We start from the raw sequence: 22,814 nt of genomic DNA, 5'->3' as shown, positions 1-22,814 counted from the left end.
GCACTGAGCTGGGAGCCTGACTCGGGTCTTGATCCCAGAATACTGGGATCATGACCTGAGCCAAAGACAGACGCTTAACGACTGAGCCACCCAGGCACCTCTGATTGGGCAAGTTTTATTTCAAAATGGCTTCCGGGGTCTGTTTTAATCTCCATCTCCCCTCCCCCAGAAATCCAGACTTCATTTTGGTTATTTCTGGCTTAACTGGCCCTGAGGTAAATGAATTGGTGCTGGGGCTGTTGAGGGAGACTGGCAGTCCAGAGTCTTTCTGGCTAATGGCCCTGAGGTAAATGAATTGGTGCTGGGGCTGTTGAGGGAGACTGGCAGTCAGGGTCTTTCTGGCTAATCTCAGAAACCCAACCAAAGTCCCAAGGTCTGCCTCAAGATCCCAGGATCTTCAGGACCTGGAAGACTGGGAAAAAAACATTTCTTTACTTGGCTTTGTACTCTTGTGTCTTCTACAAAGAAATAGGATGGCTTTGTTTTGTAGGCTTTGGCACTAAGTTCACCAAACTAAAAGAGAAAAGGAACTCACCCAAATAAGGAAACCAAACAAAGGAACATGGATTTGGCAAAAGATCTCAAAAGAAGAAAAGAGACCAAAGATAGGCTAGTAAGAATAGCTGAATTGGCCCATTTGCTATGGTAGGAATTCATCTGGCATTTCAACTTTGAGAGCATTTCATGCATTCAGGAGCAAAAGGTGAGGGAGCGTTTACTTTGCCTGAATATAGAGAGAAGGGGACCTACTCGTTTGCTTTATGTGGCTGATTCAGAAGCTACATTTGTTGATTTGTTAGGATTGGAGGGTAGGAACAAAAATAGGCCAGCGTGCAAAGTCTCAGTCAGAGATTTCTTTCTGAGTCACTTCTTTGGAATGCAGAATGTATTTTCCCAGAGAAACAGTCATAAATGATGACTGGGCTTTTGGTCCAGCTGGACCAGACCAGCTACGACCAGTTTAACTCAGAGTTAACAAAATTATCATTCCATGCTGATAATCCTCTGGAATATCCCAATCTTATTTTTTCCACTATTACTAAAAGTTAAGAATAAAAGTGAAGTCTGGAGTGAATGTGTTGAATGGAAGCTTGTGGAAAAATTGCTTAGCATGGTGAGTGAAAGAGAGAAGGATTGACTTTAGAGTTGTGTTAGATTTTGAAGCAGTAATCTAAAACTTGAGGAAGACTATTTAATGGTACAAGAAAACAGAGGGGGGAAGAACTTGTCCGCTTCTATATTTCTTTTGTCTTTTTTCCTTTAATTTTTATTTGTTTATTCCCATGCTGCATAAAACTAGTGTAGAAAGGCATGTCGTTATTCCAAATGAGTTTAAATTTCTTAGCTAGAAGGATTATGTGTCAACCAGGGTATTCAGAGGACATGTGATTTGCTCCTGGAACCACAGTTGGGAATCTGGAGGTGATATGGGGGCCAGGACAAGTTCCAGAATTGTAGAGGGACAAATATAACAGTTTTCCAGAAGGTGTAGGGTTAGGGTAGAAGTTGGACATAGACTGAATTCTGATAAATGGAGACATTGCCTCTAGAGTATTAATCTCCAGGAATATTACAGAATGAGATTTTTAAGCAGATGGTTTGTGAATGTTAAAAAAGGAAAGGTCATCAGGAGCCAATGCAAGTTCAATAAAAATAAGTCATGTCAAACTGAGTACATTACCTTTTTCTTTTTTTTCTTTTTTTTTTTTTCTTTTTTTTTTTTAATGGAGGTGATTATAATGGCAGAACAGGGGAAAGCCATGGGCATTATTGTGTTTTTTTAATTGAAGTGTAGTTGACACATTTTTGCGTGTTTTGATTTTAGCAAACAGTGTGAAAAAGATTACATTTAGATACAGAATGAAGAAATGTGGACCCAGTGAGAGGATACTTATCTGGGCAATTGATCTTACCAAGACTGGAACAACAGCTAGAAATCAATTCCTAGAGGAGACAAAAATCAATATGAATTAAAGTAAGCTCCTGCACCCTAATTCACAAATATATGCTGCCTAAGTACAGATTGTTAGAGCTGAGGCTAATGACTGATCATGTGAAAAGGCTAGGTATTGGCCTAATTAAACTTAGTATGAATCAAGCATGTAATAATAATGTTAAAAAGTTAATGCAAGTCTAGGTTGCATTCATACCTATGTGTCCAGAACAAAGGAAGTACTAGGCTTCTCCTGCTCATTATCAGTAAAGCCACCCACTCTTCTGGGTGCACCAGTTTGAGGGGGGGGGTGGGCAGCATGTTGATTCTAGAAAATCAACATGGTAGTGGATTCTGACACTTAGGCAAGAGTATGATATCAAATTTAAATATTTGATGATAGTAATTGGTGGATGGAGTTGCAAAATACAGTGTTAAGACCCATGAATAGAAGGTGTGTAGGGGCGCCTGGGTGGCTCAGTGGGTTAAAGCCTCTGCCTTTGGCTCAGGTCATGATCCTAGCATCCTGGGATCAAGCCCTGCATCAGGCTCTCTGCTCAGTGGGGAGCCTGCATCCTCCTCTCTCTCTCTGCCTGCCTCTCTGCCTACTTGTGATCTCTATCAAATAAATAAATAAAATCTTTTTTTTTTTTTTAAAGTATATATAGGCAGACATTTCATTTCAGTAGAAAGACTGGCTCATATTTGAAGTATCATAATTCCTTGGAGGAGTTCACATGTAGACAGAATGGTAACAGCCTATGCAGATGATGTATGCTTGAACCAGGACACGTCAATGGGAATAGGAAAGAAGGGTGTGATGTTTTATGCGTAGCAGGACTTGGTAGTGGGAGGCAGGCAGGGAGTGAGAGAAAGACAGGATGTTTCTGGCTATCCCACCCTAGCAAGTTGTATGTGGCTCTGATGAATCTGAGTTGCTTTTGTTTTATTTTTCTCCCCTCCTGTAACCTATCATCATCATCAACCAAATTTCCTCTTGTTTGACTGCTTTTATTCCCCTATTTTCAGAAAGCCTTGACTGAAATGCCTTGTGAATTCTTGCCCCACAAAGTATCCCATTTGGAATTCAGTGAGCTATCCATTATCTAGGGAAATGTCAAAATTAATTTGACAAAAACAGGCATGAGGAAAGCAGGGAGCCCTGGGCATTCTGAACAAAGATGTGATATCAGTATTTACCGTGGAACTCATTTGATTATAAGTCATCTAGAAGCATGCCACAATGATGGCCAGAAAAGCCCACAGAAGTAAAAGAATTGAGTTAAAGTTGAGAGTCTGCTGGTAAATAACCTGACTGGGCCATGACCTAAAAAACAGCAGTAATGGAAGAAGTTGTAATAAAAATTTAAAGAGAAACACAGAACTTGGCAGAAATCTATACACAGAATGAATTCACAGGATTCCTGGAAAAGTGAAAAGGAGAGACCTGTGGGATTTCAACTGTAGCTGCCCCCCCCAACGTATTTTGAATTTGTAATTAATTTGGAAGGCTTAAGGGCTTTGGAAAGATGATTTAAAATCCCTTTATTTCTGAAGTCCTACTAGTTAACCCTAGCTTTCCTTGTTTTGACAAATAACAATAAAGAGTGCATCTTTACTATAAGCTGCATATGTATTCCTTAAGTCTGTCTCTGGTTTAAAAAGCAAAACCAAACCAAACACTGTAAGATACGCTTTTACCCAGAAAACTCCAATGGCTCTGTTAAAAGGAAAATGCATTTACAGTTCCTTCTCCCAAGTTACTTTTTGAAATGTAGATTAATGTGACCTTACAGATTTTAATAACTACCAAAGAGCATTTTCATTAATTATAATGAGCAAACCAATAATATAGATCTTTACAATATTAGTAAGAATTAGAATATATCAAGTCAAGACCATACTTGTGGCTGGAGTAAAATTTGACTGCTGAGTCCAAATCCCTTAAAATAAAAACACATAATGATACTTTTGACAGATCATTCAGGGATTCTAATGGTATCACCAGCATTTCATGGTTTTTCGGTAGTCTTAAGTGTTTTTAAAAAGTGAATATACTGTCTTGTGAAATAAAAAGGTTGAAGGAGAGAGAGAGAGGTGAACGAGAGGAGGTACTTCTGAGACTTTGAAAAGTGTTTTTACTTAAAAAAAAATTTTTTTTTTTTTTTGTAAAAGAAAGTCATTCTGAAAGTCCCCCAGGAAGCTGAGCACAAGATGGCATTCCGGGGAATTAGAAGCCGTCTGTCCCTATGCCGTTCTGCTCTCAGTCCCCTGTGAGCCAGTCACTTTTTCTCTTAGGACTCAGTCTCCTCATGTGAAAAAGCAGAAAAACCAGCAGATTCCTTCACTGGGGTGTTGTTCCGTGACTGCACAGTGATGGAAAAGCATTTTAGCCATCTTAAAAGCATATTCATAAAATAATAATACAGTAGAAATCTTATCTAACATTTATGGACGTTTATACTTGACCACACAGATTGCAGGTACAGGGCTGGCCAGCCTCACAGTAACCACAGCCCTGTGTCCATCAGCCCCTCCGTCCCCCTCCCCTCCCCTTCGAACGAGCTCAGACTGTGTTGGTATCAGGAGTTGGTTCTGTTCCCCTTATAAGAGCATAGAGAGGCGTTTTTTAGGCCTCTTAGGAGAGTAGTTATAGGCATGGGGTATCTACCAAATTATCTGTGGGGTGAGAATTAATCCTACTCAGCAATGTTCTAAAATACCAACAGTACAGTCTATCAATAAATAAATATGTCAGGCACTTACCAACACTTGCTAATAGGATTTTCAATTGAACTAGAAATAAGAGCTGTTTAAATTATGCACTATTTTGAATAAACCACCATCAGCTTCACTAAATTTTGCTTTAAAATTTTCATTTATTCATTCATTTAATATTTATTAATCCATGTGCTGCAAGGAATACCAAGCAGTATATCTCAGTGTTTCCCCTCAAGGCCAAAAGTGGGCCCACTGTTGCCTCTGTCCCCTACGCACTTACAAGTCTTCATAACTGACAAATGTTAGTCCTGCAACTGATGCTGATTAGTTGTTTGAACGAAAGATCATGAGGCAGTGTGCCATGTTTGAGGAGTTCCAGCAGCACTTAAAGCCCAGAGGAGTTTGGTTAGGATCCTGGTTCTCAGCTCTGTTCGTGCCTCAGAATTCCCTAGAGAGCTCTTTTAAAAAGTGAAGGTCCAAGCTGGCCTTCTGATGCTAATCTTGCTTCTAGTTAGAACCTGCCTATGTTTGTAACAATTTTACGAAGGTGACTCTAACGTGCAGCCTCGTTTAAGAACCATTATCTTTGAAAAGTCACATTTGTAATTTTGAAGGCGCTGGTGGTAAATGGCTCAGCCCTGAAGGGTATATTTCACCAGGTGCTGAAATCTGCACCGAAAGGTATTCCAGTCCAGAAAACAGTAGGCTATATACATACGCACACACATGTATTTGCACATTCAGTTGTGTGTATACATATGTGTACGTATATATCTGTATCTATATATAAGCAGAGATTTTTATTTTTTAAGCAACTTTTTTTTAAAAAGATTTTATTTATTTACTTGACAGACAGAGATCACAGGTAGGCAGAGAGGCAGACAGAGGGAGAGAGGAAGAGGAAACAGGTTCCCTACCGAGCAGAGAGCCCCATGTGGGACTCGATCCCAGGACCCTGGGATCATGACCTGAGCTGAAGGCAGAGGATTGACCCACTGAGCCACCCAGGTGCCCCTATAAACAGAGATTTATTAAGCAGATCTACTTGAAGGAATTTGTCTATGCAGTGTGGAGTCCAAGGCATAGAGCATGGTGGCAGGAAGGGCCAGCTGGAGCCTCGGGGGCAGGGGTGTAGCTGCTACAGGCCCTAAGGTAAAACTTCTTTATCTCAGAGAAACCTGAGGATATTTTTTTTTTTTTTTAAAGGCCATCAGCTGATGAGGTGAGTCTTACCCAGATCATTGAGGAGAATCACCTTTCCTTTTATTTTTAAAATAAAATAATAAAATAAAATAAAATTTCGTCTTATTTTAGTTTTATTTTATTTTTTTAATTTAAATTCACTTGGTCAATGTATAGTGCATCATTAGTTTCTAATGTAGTGTTCAGTGATTGGAACTATTTTAATCCTGGGTAAAAGCAATGATCTTTGTAGGAGCATTGAGTGAGAAAGTTGCCAGACTTTTTGTTCCACACACATGTGCAGAGATGCATATACAGAGAAAGAGAAAGCAAGCTGGAAACCCAGGGAAATCCAGTGGCACATTTTCAGTCTCAGTCCATAGGCCTGAGAATCAGGAGAACCAATGGTGTGAATTCTGGACCAAATCTCAAGGCCAGAAAACCATAGGGCGATGGTATAAGTCCCAGTCTCAGGGTAGGAGAAGACCAGTGTCCCACCTGAACAGTCCGTCAGGCTCTGAATATTTTATAGGGCAGCTGCTCCTTTAATTACCAGTATGTGATATAAATATTTAAGATAATTTAAGTCATTAAGAGTGTTCTTTTTTGGGGCGCCTGGGTGGCTCAGTGGGTTAAGCCGCTGCCTTCGGCTCAGGTCATGATCTCAGGGTCCTGGGATGGAGTCCCACATTGGGCTCTCTGCTCAGCTCTCTCTCTCTGCCTACTTGTGATCTCTTTCTCTCTCTGTGTCCAATAAATATATAAAATATTTTTTAAAAAAGAGTGTTATTTTTTAATGGCTTGTATCATACATTTTATTTTTATTTTTATTTTATTTATTTGAGAGAGAGAACAAGCAGGGGGAGAGGCAGAGGCAGAGAGAGAAGCAGACTCCCCACTGAGCAGAGAGCCCGATGTAGGACTCGACCCCAGGACCCTGGGATCATGACCTGAGCCAAAGGCAGATGCTTAACTGACTGAGCCACCCAGGCACCCTGTATCATACATTTTATAATAGAAGTATGTCATTATTATAACCTTTCGTTTAAAATCAACTGAATGTATGTGTTAACCATGTCTACCAAATACCTTCACAGCAGCACGTAGATTAGTGTTCAGCTGCATAACTGAGTATTGTAGACTAGCCAAGCTGACCCACGAACCTGACCGACGTGTGGTGGCTGTAGTACAGGAGGGTTTCCTAACCGCATGAACCCACGACTGGAGGTGGGGCTGAGTAAGGAGTGTCCAGTGTGTATCGAGTGTAGAGTTGATCTAGGGTAGTGGGAGGAATTAGACAGTTGAAGGCCGAATGTAGCAGTATTGGACCAAGGATCAAGGTTTTGAACTTTTGAGCTGAAAAGACAAAGCAATGCTATAGCAGCACTACCCAACAGAATTTTCTGTGATGATGGAAGTGTGCTATCTCTCTGATGTCCAACACCGTAGCCCTCTAGCCATGTCTGGCTGTGGAGACCCTTGAAGTAGGGTGTTCATTCAAAACCTCCTCGGGACCTTCCTGAGTACAATCTGAAACTGACCCCATGTGTGAAGAGAAGGAGAGACTGAAGAAAGAGGCCACTCCAGATCTAGAGGTGGTAGGTTTAATAAGCAAGGGAACTTACAAGGCTTATCTTAGGCAGCCTCAAGGCAGTTAGATCTCCACCACTGCCCCACAACCCCACCACCTGCCAGAATCTTAGAAGTTATATAGAGCCTTAACTGTGTTCAGTCATATATGTGGACCAGATGGTCTGAATTCCACATCACTATCTCAAGGCTATGTCCTTGGGGTAGCTTCTCGGAGCAGGGAAGGCGAATGGAATGCACATTCCAAAGACAGAGGAGGGGGTGAGGAGCCTCTGATTGCTGGGGTCCAGGTCCAGGGTCAACCAGTGGTCATGTCCTGTTGATGACCTACCCTACCATGTGACTAGTGACACCGAAGAACCGCATTTTTAATTGTTTAATTTTAATTCCTGTGAATGCAGTAGCTCCGCGGGCTAGTAATTAATCGCTAGTAGTGTTGGACAGTGCAGCTGGAGAGCGTGGATGGGATGGCAGTCTGGCTGGAGCATGCAGAAGGCACTGGAAGGAGAGAAGCAAGCGAGCAGTCCAGTTAGTGGACCACTCTGACAGTCCCAGGCCGGTGGACCGTGCGGGAAGAGGAACTGAAGGGAGACAGCTGGGAAATGAAAGGGGAAGGAACCCAAGATAATCTTACGGTTGGCCACCTGTTTACCTTCTTGCTTCCCCTCCTTGTCTGCCCAAGCCCTTCCTATCGGTCAGATTTCCCAAGCTCATCTTTTCTCGTTGGCTCTCCTCACACTCCCTCCCTTAGCTCCAGTTACCACAGAACTCTGTGTTAACAGCTCCCAGGTTTCTACTTACAGTCTCGGCCTCAGTCCTTGATCGCTCCACTCAGAAATCTCACAGAGTCTTAGGAGTCTTCCCCTTCTAACTGTGCTATTCTTCCAGTTTTGTGCGTGTTGGTAAATATACTCACCGTCCTCTCAGCTGCTCAGGCTAGAAACCTCAGAATCCTCCTCACATTGTTTCTGACCTGCTGTGTCTAAGTGTGAGTCATGACTTGCCTGTCCCTTTGTCTTCATTTCTGTTGCTACCCCCTCAGACTAGGTCCCTCACTGTCTTTCTTCCCTGGACTTTCACAGTCTCCCATTGCCACTTGGCCACCCACCATCTGTTCTCTAAGCACTTCCTTAAAAAGGAGAAATCAGAAAATTTCATTTCTTCTGTGATGGCTAATGGAATCCTGCCCCACCTCCGCCCCCTGCCTGCTGTTGGCTTTATCTGTAACATTACGAAATATCACAGAATAAAGGGTTAATTAATTTCAATGGACTTACTTAATAATATTTATCCACTTAATATTTCTATAACCCTATTAAGTACTATTGGGAAATATCACTGAAATATCCCTTGGGGCATATATTCTAGTGAGAGAAACAGACATTAATCAAATAATTACATGAATAACTACACAATTAAAATTGTGAGAGGTGACATATAAGGACAAATATAAGGTGCTCTGAGAGTATAAAAGGAGGAGACCTACGCTAGCTGAGGAGGACAGGGAAGGTTAGGCAGGGAAAGGGAGGGGTTCCAGGTAGTGGGGACCTTATGTGCCAAGAGGGGAGGGAAATAGTTTACTTCAGTGGAATACATTATAACCATTAAAAACATTAATGGAATACGGAATCTGACTACTGCTTTGGGATGGAATGTGGTCTTAAATTTTCAAAGCCACCTGGTGCAACTTTTAGAAACCAACGAGACTGAACCTTTATAAAACTTGAATAAGATGGTTCTGTTAAACACTTTCTACTCGAATGTGATCTCAAGTCAATTTAGCAAGTGTCTATTGGCTTATTTTCCTAGGGGTTATAGGTTAAACCAAAAAACAAATTTCTCTCCTTCATTGTTATAATCCAATAAAAATGATAGTATGTATACATAAAAATAGTAAGATGACATATATAGGTATTTTATCATACTATTATTATAATTTATATAATGCAAAATTAAGAGCTAGAATGAGTAGTATAAAACAGTGGTTCTAAAGGCTTCATAGTCCTGCGCTTCACACTCTTACTAAAGTATGGACCCCAAATAGCTTTTTTTATGTGGGCATATTGATACTTCCTATAATAGAACTTAAAACTGAAAAAAAGTTAAATATATTAATTTACTTAAACATAACCAATGATAAACCCAATATACATTAACATAAAATATTTTAATGAAAAATAACTTTTCTTTAAACAAAAACAGGCATTAGTAGGAAGGGTGGCATTATTTTATGTATTTTACAGCTCTCTTTACGAGAAGGCAGGTGGATTTTCATATCTACCTCTGCAGTTAAAAATTGCAATATGTTGTTTTGGTTGAAGTATATGAAGTAAATCCAGCCTTACACAGGTAGGTAGTCAGAAAAGAGAGGAGATATTTTTTTTTTAAAGATCTTATTTATTTGAGAGAGAGAGTATGAACAGGGAGAAGGGCAGAGGGAAAGGCAGACTCCTGGTGGAGCAAGGCGCCTGAGGTGGGATTTCATCCTGGGATTCCAGGATCATGACCTGAGCCAAAGGCAGATGCTTAGCCAACTGAGCCACCCAGGTGCCCCAAGAGAGGAGTTTTTAAATCTTTTCAGGTAATTGTGGGTATTCTTCTTTGATACCAATTTAAAACTTGGCTGGTTATAAGCATCTTAAAAGTTGGTTGTAGAATGTGAAACCATATTGACAAACTTTTTGTATGTTGAAAGCCTGTCTTGCGTTTTGAATGGATCTTTACCGAAGCATAATTTTTATTACATGCATAGAACAGTTGAAAATATTGGTTCACTGAGTTAAGCAGCTCTTACAAATGTTGACCCATTTCGTTATACAATATGAAAAAAAATGACATTTGTTAACACGCGCCCAGTCTCATCAGAAATGCTAATGAATATTGGGAAGCTGTCAAATTCACAGTGGTGAATACAAGTTGTCCTAAATTCTAATACTTGCTTGGAATTTTATCATTACCAGTAAATATTGTCAGTTGTTTTTCCTGAAATGACAGTTTCACTTTGTTCATTTTTGGAAAAATATCTGCCAAATACCCAAGTCTAGATAACTTGAATTTTGTGTCAGTCATCTGTCGAGTAAAAGTGGTATCTGTGGAAGCAAGTGGCAATTCAAAAATTATACAAGCACTTTTCTTCCAGACAACCATCCTCCTTGAGTGTGCATCAGAAAGTGCTTTATGGGGACTTCCATTTCTTCTCACAGAGTATTGAAAAGCCATGTACTCCAGGGTCAGGATTTAATTTAGTTAGTCGTTGTTAAAGCTTCATGAAGAACATGTTTAAGGGAAGTGGCTCTACTGTATGTGGTGCTGAAGAGTATAAAGACCACTAGTAGAGTTTGGTGCTGCCGCTAAGTAGTGCGAAGATTCTGGCAATGTTACCTACCCCTCCAACTGCTTTTGCACCATCATTGCAGATGCTAACACAGTGAAGAAGACAGATCAAATCTTAGTATTAGAAAAATAGCTGTGGCTCCATGGGTCCCTTGAAGGGGTCTCAGAAATTTGGAATGCCCCCACCCATTGGCATTGACAGTAGCATAGTGAGGGAGAGAGAAATGGGAACTTTCTGTCAGGGAAGGCTTCATGAGAGAAGAATGGAGTTCCACCTTGAAGCAGAACTAAGTTTTGGATAGGTGGGAAAGAGACTTTAGGAGGGGATGTCACGTAAGTAAAGGAGTAGAGGCGGGAAGCATAGTGATGTAGCCAAAACACTGGTGAGAAAGGATGGTTGAGTTGGAGGGTTAGGGATGAGGAGTGATAATAAAATACAGGATATATTTTATTCTATATTTGATAGGATATATATAGCTATCTATGGGATATATCTATATGTATAATTTATTATATATATATAATTGATATGTATATTTAGGATATCTATGACAAATGAGATTCTGAAGGCTCTTGAATACCCACTGGAAATGTTTACACTTTTTCCAGAGGTCATTGGGAGTAACTGAAGGTTTTTGAATCCTGCTACTTGAACATGTTGGTTTAGGACCATCTGTTTGGTAGAAGTGTAGAAGGTGAATTTGACAAACAGGACAACTGGATGCAAGGAGATTGATTGGAATATTAATAGTAATCTAGTTTGTGAGGGTCAAGAATGCAGCCTGGAGAGCTGGCAATAGATGGAACAGGGTAAAATGTAGACTAATTGCTTCAAAGGTAGAAGCAATATGAGAACTAAAGAAGAAAAAGTCAAAGGTTACCAGCATATTGTATTTTATAACCCCAATTCCTTGCCAAGGACATTGTTAGGGAAATGGACAAAAACTGTGTGTTTCTATATAAGGTCTCACATGAGACCTTTCCCTCACCCAAATCAGAATGCTTCTTTTCATTCTGATAATAAGAACTGGATCATTGAACACATTTCCTTTTCACCCTGCTGCCAGGAGGCTTTGTGCCAAGTGTCATGTTAAAATCACAGCAGTTACAGTTGTCCCAGCAGTTAGTACATTTTCTTCCTTCTACTTTCTCTGGCCCTGATTCTCTCTATTTACAATTCATTAATCTTATTATTTTCATTCTATTTGATGCCAGATGCCATAAGACCACTTTTGAAAGAGGTGGCAGTGGGAGAGTCTTTGAAGGGTTCCTGGTACCAGTTCCAAGTACCCATGAAGGGGGGTGTGTTCCCCATTCCACCACACACTAAGCAGTTCTCAGATACCCACTGGGTATTGGAGAATTCAAGTCAATTCTGACACTGTCTACCAGGAGATAGCATCAGATTCCAAAGGTTAAGGACTCAGTCCTACAAAATTGCCTTCCACTCCCCGGTTGAGATGGACCCATGCCGTTACCGGGGCTTCTTCCAAGTGACTACAGATTGGAGGTTCCAACAACCTTCTTTCTAGGTTCAATCAATTTGCTGGAGCAGCTCACAGAACTCAGGGTAACATTTACTTATATTTACCAGCTTATTAAAGGACATGAATCAACAGCCAGATAAAGAGATATGTGCAGTAAGGTATGGGGAAAGAGCTTGGGGTTTCCATGTCTTCCCCAGATCTGCCCCTCTCCCTGCGTCCCCATGTGTTCACCAACCCAGAAGCTCTGCAAACCCAGTCCATTTGGTTGGAAGCTTCATTGCATAGCCATGATTGGCTAAGTCATTGGCTAATTCAAACTCCAACCCTTTCCCCCTCCCTGGAGGTGATGGAGGGCACTGACATTTTCAGCCCTCTAAATTACATGGTTGATCCTCCTGGCAGCCAGTCCCACACCCTTGGGTAGGGTTCAGAAGTCATCTTTATTAATAAGAAGACACCCATTTCACCTTTATGTCTCTGAAGCCTCTGCAGGACATATAGATGAAGACCAGATACATCTGAGAAAGAGATTTTGGTCATCTGAATAGCAAAATACATATTTCTTATAAATCAGTATATCACAGGGAGAATATAGTGTCATGATAATATATTAACCCTTCACATATTTTGTTCACTCACAGGATAGGGCACTCTACATCAGTCACATTTTACTCAGAACTTTAAGAAAACTAAAGACTCTGATGTCCAAAACCAAAGCACCAATATTAAATTTCAAAGAAATTCGATAAATTCCATTAATCTGGTTGTCCAATTCAAAGCAAATGAGAAGCAGCAAATAAGAGTGTAATGAAATGCCTATTAAAAACAGGTAAAGTGATACCAAAAGAAATGACTTCATAATCTGAGTAATGGCAGAGAGGAAAAGCAAGAAGCAGGTGCAAATTCCTAGTGACTGTGGAGTATGTAAATGCACCCTTGGCAGCTGGTCGTTAACAAAGAACTGTTACGCATTAGAGAAAACGAAGAACTCACAGTTCTTGAGCTTTTACCCTGTTCCAGGAGCTGTGCTGTTGCTATTCATGTATCATTGTTCTTAATCTTCACAATAACCCTGCATTTCTTTCTTTGATTTCCACCTTTTCACAGATGAATAAATAGTTTTAAAAAAATAAAATATATACATAAAGGCATACTGCTTTGTATGTAGCAGAGTTGTGTTTTGAAATCAGCTCAGCTGAATAACAAAGCCCATATTCTGTATTCTCATTTGGGGGTCTGTTCATTTTTACCTTCATCATAACAATAACAATAATAATAGCAGCTAAGTGATGTTCAATAACCTCTTAAAAGATATAAAAAATATTGTGTACTGTATTTGAGAAAATTTAGAGTATAAAAAGCTTAAAGTGACCTTTATTAATTGGTATAAGGTTTATCTAACAATGTTACGTCAGAGCACTTTGCTTCTTGAAAATTCCCAACAATTGGCTGGGAGAGGATTTTGTGAAGTGTTATTTTTTTATTTATAGTTAGTTTCAAACATTTTTGTGCCATGGTTTTAAATTAGTCCTATTTTTTTTTTTTAAGTTTTATTTTGGAAACATCTATGCATCCTCGTTTTCATACCACAAAGAATAGCCATTCCTGTAAATGCTTGTGAGTTAAGGGAGAGAAGGTAACATTTATATAAAACATTAACCAGCTGATAGGTGTTGTTGTATTGTTTTGCTTTGCTGGGCACTGGGTGCTCTGATTTCTTTTTCTTCCTCCTGCTTTGAATGAGCTTGTAAACACCAATTCTCAGAGAAGTAGTCTGAGAAGATTATGGCCCATGGATACATGGGACATAACAGTCTTTGAGGGAGTGAGTGTTGATGACAGGACTCTTGTGTTGCAAACTCTGAGCAGCTGAAAAGCTAAAAATAACCCAGGGCAGTTCTCAGATGAGAAACAGCAACATTCTGTAAAAGATGAAGAGCCTCTGGGAGTGACGGATTGTAACTTTAAGGGAGCCTGGGAAGAGGAGTTGGACAGGAGCCTAGGAAAGAGCTTGACTTGTTGCCTTGGTTACACCCCCAGTGCTACCTTCTTCCATATCATCTGCAGTTTGACAGTCTGAATAACCAGTTTGAAACCCTGTTTTCTGTTCATTCTAAGATTATAATCATCGTCTATGAGGTAGGATTTTCTTTCAAAAGCATAAAATTTCAGGGATTTGTAATCCAGGTTACATGTGACTTAGGTGACTAGGAAAAGGAAATGGTTCACAGCAATGGATTTGGTGAATGAGAACTACCAGTGAATATTTTTGAGTCAGAACCAGTTAGTTTTCTGAGATCTGAAACTAGATATGTGAAAGCCACTTGAATTATGGTTGACTGAGAGGAATAGGACGGTAGGTGGAGGGGAACCCTGTCGTTATAAAGTCACAGGAAAACCATTGTTTCTTAAGACTGATGATCTTAAAGTTGTGAACAGAATATTGTGAAAGCCCATTAAATCATCAAGGATCTGGTCCAAATACTCTTTTGGTTCTAATGGATTCCAGAATATAAGATTGGGAGTTTTTTCTTAAAGGTCCAAAAAGTGTAATTAGGACAACCATCTTGCCTAGGTGGGAAACCTCTAGAACATTTTTCCTCAAGAGGTAGTACAAACTGAAAGTTCTAATAGATTCAAAACATGTTTAAGAATGTTAAATCCATAATGTGTTATGAAAGCAAAAGCAGGTCACTTTGGGGATATTGAAACCTTCAGAGGTTCAGCCTCCAGGAGGGTAATCTTTGCCTCTCAGAACTACCGCCTTATACCACTTGACTTGTTTTATCACGTCTAACACTTTATCTTTCCACAGGTTTTATTGGGAATATTTACAGCTTAATCTCACCCACATTTCGCCAGTGTTACAGTTCACAGTGTGAACTGTGCACACCAGTGATGGCTGCTTCTGGAAAAGCATGAAAACAACCGCTATGGGCATTTTCACACTTTGTCTTTCTCTTTGTGATTTTTCTTATTCCTCTTTTCACAGATCACCATTAAGGAACGCTAACCAGAGGTTTTAAAATGGTTGGAAAGTGTATGGAAAAACAGGAGAGAGAAAAAATATATATAGCTATGCCACTGAAAATCCCAATCCTAGCTCTTACCACAGGGTTAAGGAAAAGGTTCACACAGAGCCCCTGCCCAGCGAGGAGCCTTCTATGAGCATCTCCCTGCAAATTTTCTGAAAGCCTGTTATCTACTCTAGTTACGTAACGCCTTTTAAGGAAGTTCTCCTTTAAAAAGGTCATTAAAAGTTCTATTTTCATATTTCCTCAAGCTTGGTTCAGAAATTTGAAGAATATATAAAGTCATGTGAGAACTTCATTTGATGAAACTACTGTTTCCTTGGCATGGGCTGGAAGGGAATATTTAACAGTAATTATGCCTAAGGCATTATGCCTTTATACTCATCCAGCATCTGAAATGTGATGTTCTAATAATAGAACTCCAGAGTTTATTTTAACACAAGCAAAAGGAAACAAAGGCAAAATGCATAACCCAAATGAGCAACCCGTTGGCATGCGCATGTTCCCTTGTGGGTATAACCAAAAACCCAGAAGCAGCAGCGTCATTTTCATGACACAATCTAGTGAGCATTTATAAGTGAACTGGATCTATCCCTGCTGAGAAAGAACTAAAACCCATAAGTTCAGCTATTGGGGAACGAGTTAGAGCCAATTACCAGTGCCTGCAACAAAGATCACTTATGGACTAAGTAAGTGTTAAGTTCTAAAATTTTTTTTTTTCGGAAATTTTTGAGTCAAAATATATTACTGCTCTTTGGTAGTTACAGAGGTGGCGTATAAACTATAATGGAAAGTATGTCAGCTTGGGGCAAGGATCTCTAAAACTGGTATAGCACATTCCAATTCAATGTCTGAAATTTCGGAAAACATGTCTACATCGTTGAACCCACGACTGATGGACCATACCCTAAAATATTTCTCCCTTTTCCTTTTGGAACTTACTTGGTAATTTTATGGGCTCCTTCTATATTACCATTTCCCCACTTGCCCCATTTGCCCGTATGGTCTTTAGGATCTCATCAGTGAAACTCAAGAGAATCTACTGAATAGGGATTAAATAATAATATAATTCAGTTAGGTCAAGAATAGTAATTGGCATTTCACAAAAGCAGTAATTCAGTTGGACAGTACCCATAAAAATGTTGGCACTCTCTAATTAAAAAGTGCAAATGAAAAAAAGATATTTTGACGATCATGGGGAAAGTGAAAATAACTGAAATCTAGTGAGGGTGGAAAAGGCATTTTCCTACTCTGCTGGTGCAAGTATTCATTTATCATAAATATTACAATGACAGTTTAGTGACCTATATGTCAAAAGCTTCTGAAAAGGCTGTGCCACTTAAAATCTTCTAGAATTAAGCCCAAGGAAATAGTCATTGAACATGTGCACAGATACACATATACAAGGATGCTCATTGCATCAGTGTTTATAAAAGCAGCAAATTGGAAACAATTTATGTGTTCATCAGAAGAGGAAATGTTTATATTGTAGTGATTAAATATGACACAGAGCTTTAGATCTAGCTAGAAAAATTTCTATGAGAGATGTTTATAAAACAGTATGTAGGGTATGGTACCGTTTTGGTTAGTGTGTGCGCACGCATGAAAACCTGAAAGGATCTACTCCAAAATACTAAACTCAGCTCAGCTCTGGGAGGTGGGATTACAAATGACTTCTGTTTATTTCTTTTTACTCTTCCGTATCTTCAGAATTTTTTAAATTGAATATATATTACTTTTATCATAGGGGAGAAAAGGTAAATTTTTTTCCTAAGAAAAAAGTAAACCGAGCTCGTGCTATATGCAAGGCTCAGCAGAGAACTCACGGTGAACAAGACATGGCCACTGGCCTTCAGAAGTTAATAGCGTGGTTAACAGAGTGGGAAAGGAGACTGGTGTGTACAAATATTCCGGGTCGGTCTTGAGTACACCTGGATCATTACAACATCACCATCAAGGGATCTTTGTGGAACATTCTGACATGCTTGACTCTGAAACTAACCAGAGTCCTTATTCTGGATACGCCTTCCTCCTGGAACGGACCCTTTTTCTTCTGACTTCCTTCCCTTTAGTGTTCCTGAATGCCTGAGTCCAGTCAAAAACATGCTTGCTCATCCCTTTCAAGACACCAGTTAACTGACCTGACTTCTGATTTGGCTCCCGTGTGTGTCCACGTATTTCTCCTTATCCCTGTGAGCAGGTCACTTCCTCTTTTCCACGCTACTTTCCACAATACCAGTCTTTCTACCTTTGGCATCAAGCCTTCCATACCGGTAGGGCTTGGCATTTTTCTTTCTACTTTGCATTTTCTCACTATTTGTTTTTGCAGATGGAAGAGGAGATCTCATAGAAGGAAAGAATTTGTCCTGGTTGCTTTTCTCTCTACACAGTTGTGTAAAGCAAAGAGGTTCCACTATTATTTATGCTTTGAATCTCGCGGAATTCTCCTACAGTTAGGGAAAACACTTCAGAGTGTATCTCGTAACTGTATGGCATGTAAATAAAATTCCACTGTGCTCCGTATTTTGGGAGATCTAAATATTTACATAAAGGCTTTTGCTTCTGAACTTCGATTTCCCTAGAACTTGCTATGTGCATGGATTCAGGGTTGACTGAAAAATTAAAAGATCCAATATTTTCACTTTAGTTCTCTATGATTAAAGTTGGCTTTTTTTTTTTTTTTTTCTGTTGTGTCCTTCTTGAAGTTAGTTAGCTTTGTTTTACTGGTCTTAAAGATGGCAGGGAGTCACATTTTTTCCACATTCACATATCAGTTGCTCTTTAGTTGTCTGAGTGTTTTGATACTGTTTATTTTTCGTGATGTAATTCCTCAACCATTATTGTTAGGCATTAAATCTTTCTTGCATCCTGCTTCCTATAATTACCCAAATAAGCTTGGACTACTCTCCAATATCTCCAATATCATAGTAAATGACAGCCCTATCGGGAATAGACTATTTGACAGTTCTGGACATAGAATCAGATATCACTTGCTGTCCAGGGAAAGTTTTACTCATGCTTACACATGAAAGTTTGAGCAAAAATCCCAATTGGACTGCTTTTTATGTAGATCTTGGACAAATAACTTCAGCATTTTAAGCTCTAGGAATAGATGCCTCTATTATGGAATGGGACTTCTAGTCTTGTTTTGGCAGGGTTATTTGAGGACCCAATTTGTGGGCACTTGAGAAGGATGAGATTAGACAAATGTTTAGCAGCAAATTATTTCCCGGCCTTGCCAAGTGCTGTTGACAGGGATCGCGTGAGGCTGCTTTAGTAAGATGGGCCACTCACCTAGAACAGAGCAGTGCCACTCACACAGCGGCTGCCCAGCTCCTGTCTTAGCCCAACCCTTCTTTCTCCACCTGGAAGACAGACCTCACCATCGTATGACCCTTCATATACCAGCAACATCCTTGTCAAGAAGGCTAAGGCCTTATTTAAGCCAGAGATTGCTTATGAGACGTTTCCCTACCAAATAATTCCTGGAAGATGCTCGTCTTGGACTTGTCTTTCTGTCCAATAGGATGTTCTTTCTCAGTCTCTTGTCCTGTGGTAAGTCCAGAGGCCTTAACTGAATCCTGGGGCGGGACTCATACCCATCCATACCCCTTAGCCAATAGCAAAATTTTTTCAAGTTCCTAAATTCACAACTCTAGCTTAAAAGCACTGGGTACAGAATTTTGCTGCTTGCATTTTTTATCCTGATTTGGTTAAGGCAGTTCCTGCCCTCTTGGGCTCTTTTGTTGAAGGATCTGCCCCACAAGTAAAAGAAGGCAAGAAGCCAGCTGAGAGGAGGGAGGCCTGGATGACATCATTTGCATGGATCACACCAGACCTCCCTTCTTATCCTCTCTCCTCTTGTCCTCAGCCAGGTTCTTCCTGCTCAGACCAGCATGTCTCCTCTGCATCCCAAGCGTGAAATGTCAAAGGCAACAGCCAAAGACAGAGGTGGTCAGGTCCCCTGTTCCTCGGTGGCTGGTAGCATGGGTTTTGATATAATGGCAAATAAATATGTTTTGTTTTTTTTTTTTTTAAAACCCCTGCAGCCGTTAACTTAAAGTACAACATTAGGTCACGTGGCCACCAAGGAGTAAATGAATGTTTGATTGGTGGAATCTAGTATCCTCGGGATCATTGAGGGCATTGGTTATTTTTGTGTCCTTTGGGTAATACCTAATAGTGCAATTGCCAGATCCTAGGGTAGCTCTATTTTTAACTTCTTGGGGAACCTCCATACTGTTTTCCAGGGTGGCTGCACCAGCTTGCATTCCTGCCAACAGTATAAGAGGATGCCTCTTTCTCCACATCCTTGCCAACATCTGTTGTTTCTTGTGTTGTTCATTTTAGCTGTTCTGACAGGTGTGAGGTAGTATCTCTTTGTGGTTTTGATTTGTATTTCCCTGATGATGAACGTCAACAAGCATCTTCTCTTTTGTCTGTTGGCCATCCAGATGTCCTCTTCAGAATAATGTCTGCTTTCAGGGTTTTTGTGTTTTGTCTTGGTGCCATTGGACTTGGTCAGAAAGCATAAAGATCTGGTTTTGAGTAGGGACCAAGAAAGGCAGAGAGTTCAGGACTAGACTAATTCATCACTGAACAATTAGTCGTTCTTTAAACAAGTTTATCAGTATTTATCCTGAGAGATTACTAAAACTTTACTTCATTAAAGCAAAACTTTAGAAGAGGAATTAGTTTTTAATTCTCTGTTATTTCAATGTCCTATTGGGTCAGTTAGGGCTGTAGTAGAATTATTACTGAAAACTCCAGCCTTTAAAAAAAACCCAGTTTTGTTCCTAAATCAGTCTTTTTAAATTTAGGCCAGATTTCTTGTTTGTAACCTATTCTTCCCAGCCCTGCGTCGATTCCTCCTTCTTCCCAATTGCCTAGTAGGAAATCTGCTGCCAAGAGATGGAAAACCTGGATTTCATAGCAGCAGAAAACTGGCCTCCTTTCCTTGGCATTGCATTCCAGTAATACCATATCAGAGTTTGACCTAGTTATTTCATACAGACGGCTGATGCCAAGTCACTGAGGCTTTCCTCCAAACAAAGGGCCATGGTCTTCTGTCACCCATGAAAGGCATGCATACAGACCAGATTACCTGGGAGCTGCCCTCTGGCCCGTATGGCCAAGCAAGGGCCATGCTCAGGACAGTGCCGGGAGCCATAGGCAGCCATGTGGTGTTCCTTCCGGGTCTCATGCTTCGGACCCTCACGTCAGTGAGTCCGGCTCGCTGCCACCAAAGGCAACAGAATGTGGGCTATAGAGAACAAGTGGCTTTTGTATACTTTTCAGACATCTGTAATGGTGACCAGGTTCCTGTGACTCCCTTCCACCCAACTCTGCCTTCCCTTTGCTGTTCTGAAGAAATTATTCTTTTCTTTTCTTTTTTTCCTCTACACAAAGTTTTCCCCTAGCAGCCACCCTGGCTGTCACCAATAGTGACATCTTTATTGAAAGGAAGAGAAATGGAAGGACCCCAAAGGACTTTGTGGCTGAAATGCAAAAGACAGGGCTTTAGCACTTTTGTATAGCTTGAAACACTTTTACAGTGGATGGGTGTTAAAGAGCTGAAATTGTAAATAAAAGAATCAATAGTGGCCCAGCCTAAGGCAAGGATGTGTCTGTTGTCCTGGCCCCACTGTGCTCTGGCTGGTCACACTGCTGGTGGTTAGAATCCCTGGTGAAGTGTGACCGGTGTGAAAGTGTGTGGAATCAGGTTACACCAGCAGCACATGCTCCACAGGTGAGGCAACCTGCTGAGTGGCAGGTGGTGTGACTGCGGGCAAGTAAACCATCACCCACCTCCTGGTGGATAAGAAAGGAATGACAAGTATCTTGTATACATTCAGCAAAAGGTCTCTCTTCAAAAGTGTGAAGAAAGGAAGAAGGGGCAGTGATTTTTGTATGAACTAATGCTAAAGTACAGAGAAGAATTAATCGCATTTAGGGATTAAGCGGTTTTACCAAATGACTACAAAATGCCATCCCCCCATGAGTTTTTAATGAAAAAAGTTACAAATTTAGAAATGTTACATATCAGTTATAAAGTAGTCTGATTTTTCCACAGCAACAGAGTTCACATCAGTGTCCCGCACAAACTGTGTGAGAAACACAAACCCAAGTCTTTGCTTAGAGCAAATTAAAACAATTTCTTTCAAATCCACATGGTAATAAAGATTGTTTAAACGCTGTTAGGTCTGTGTTGCACCATTATTTCTTTATTTTTAAGCCATAGGGCTTTTAAGCTCTAAACTAAAGACTCATTTATGATTGTCGCTGGGGTCATTTGTTTGTTTTATTTGCTAGGCAAGGAAGGGTATCTTTTGTGGATTCAGGAACAAATACCAACAACCTCTGTAGCTTTTGTGTTTATCAGAGCGTCATCTGGTGTATGTTTAATGTTATAAAGTGGTACTTTCTGTGAAGTGGTGAGATCCCATGAGGAAGGTTAGAAAATATGGTTAAGAAGCATGAGATTTTTTTTTTTTTTAATTTTTTATAAACATATATTTTTTATATACATATATTTTTATCCCCAGGTCTGTGAATCACCAGGTTTACACACTTCACAGCACTCACCAAATCACATACCCTCCCCAATGTCCATAATCCCACCCCCTTAAGAAGCATGAGATTTTTCATGAACGGTGCTTTGTCTTTGATTTTTCTTCCTAAAAGAAGAAGAAACTAAACTTCTCTCCTTTAGATAGGCACCTCTGGTTACTGTGTTTATTTACAAAGTGGTAACTCCTTTGCAGCTTGAGGAGGGAACAATTCTGAGATGATTGTGTTTACACAGGAAATACTGATAAATTCCCATGTGTTTGTAAAACAATCCTAAACTGCTTAATTTAAGGACTTCTTTCACTTAGAACACGCTATGCTTGCAAAGATCATGGTGACCTTGACCTCTTGGTTAAGCAACTAGCAATGGATTTCTTTTTCTCTATAAACACACTGATGTACTGATTAAAACTAGAAAATAAACACTTATAAATGGACACTTAAAAATTATGTTAAAATTTGTTTTCCCCCACACAGGAAGAATTTAATGGGAAACCCAACTCCCTTTTTTTTAATGATGGTCAGCGAAGAATCGACTTTGTTCTAGTATATGAAGATGAAAGCAAAAAAGAAACCAATAAAAAGGGTTCAAATGAAAAACAAAGGGTAAGTTTTCTGTGTGTACTATTTATTTCTGTGTGTACTTTTTATTTCTTATATTGTGAAGTGAAAAAAAGGGCTATTTTTATGTAAGCAATAAAGTGAAACTGATGTTTGAGGTATCAAGTACCAAATATACCTTTATATTTTCCCTTCTCTTCATTCCCTCAAGGCATGTTAAGAGTTTTTGTTATTGTTGTTGTTGTTTTGTTCATTTGAAGCCGAAACTTCCTCAGGCTCTTCACCTCAGTGGGTTTCATAGCAGAGGGCAGACTTTCTCCTAAGGAACTGTACTTTTTATTTGTAGAAGAGATTGACATTAAAAGCATACTTGGGCTATTTGTATGAGGTGGGAGAGGAAGCTAA

At 39.9% G+C, this 22,814-nt stretch overlaps 1 protein-coding gene across 3 annotated transcripts in view; it reads left to right on the top strand.

Annotated features, from left to right (window-relative positions):
- ANO6 (anoctamin 6) overlaps positions 1-22,814 on the top strand; it is a 186,404-nt gene that overhangs the window by 85,456 nt on the left and 78,134 nt on the right. For 2 of the 3 annotated variants that reach the window (XM_059185581.1, XM_059185580.1), the window contains one exon: positions 22,326-22,454. In XM_059185581.1, the coding sequence (XP_059041564.1) occupies positions 22,326-22,454 (129 nt within the window). Of the gene's footprint in view, positions 1-18,687; positions 18,834-22,325; positions 22,455-22,814 lie in introns of those variants that run through there. The other variant, XM_059185583.1, reaches the window with a different exon arrangement.

The sequence above is a fragment of the Mustela lutreola genome, chromosome 8, assembly GCF_030435805.1.
Source record: "Mustela lutreola isolate mMusLut2 chromosome 8, mMusLut2.pri, whole genome shotgun sequence".
NCBI lineage: Eukaryota > Metazoa > Chordata > Mammalia > Carnivora > Mustelidae > Mustela > Mustela lutreola.
Note: the sequence above shows the minus strand (reverse complement) of the source record. Positions and strands in the feature narration are given on the sequence as shown.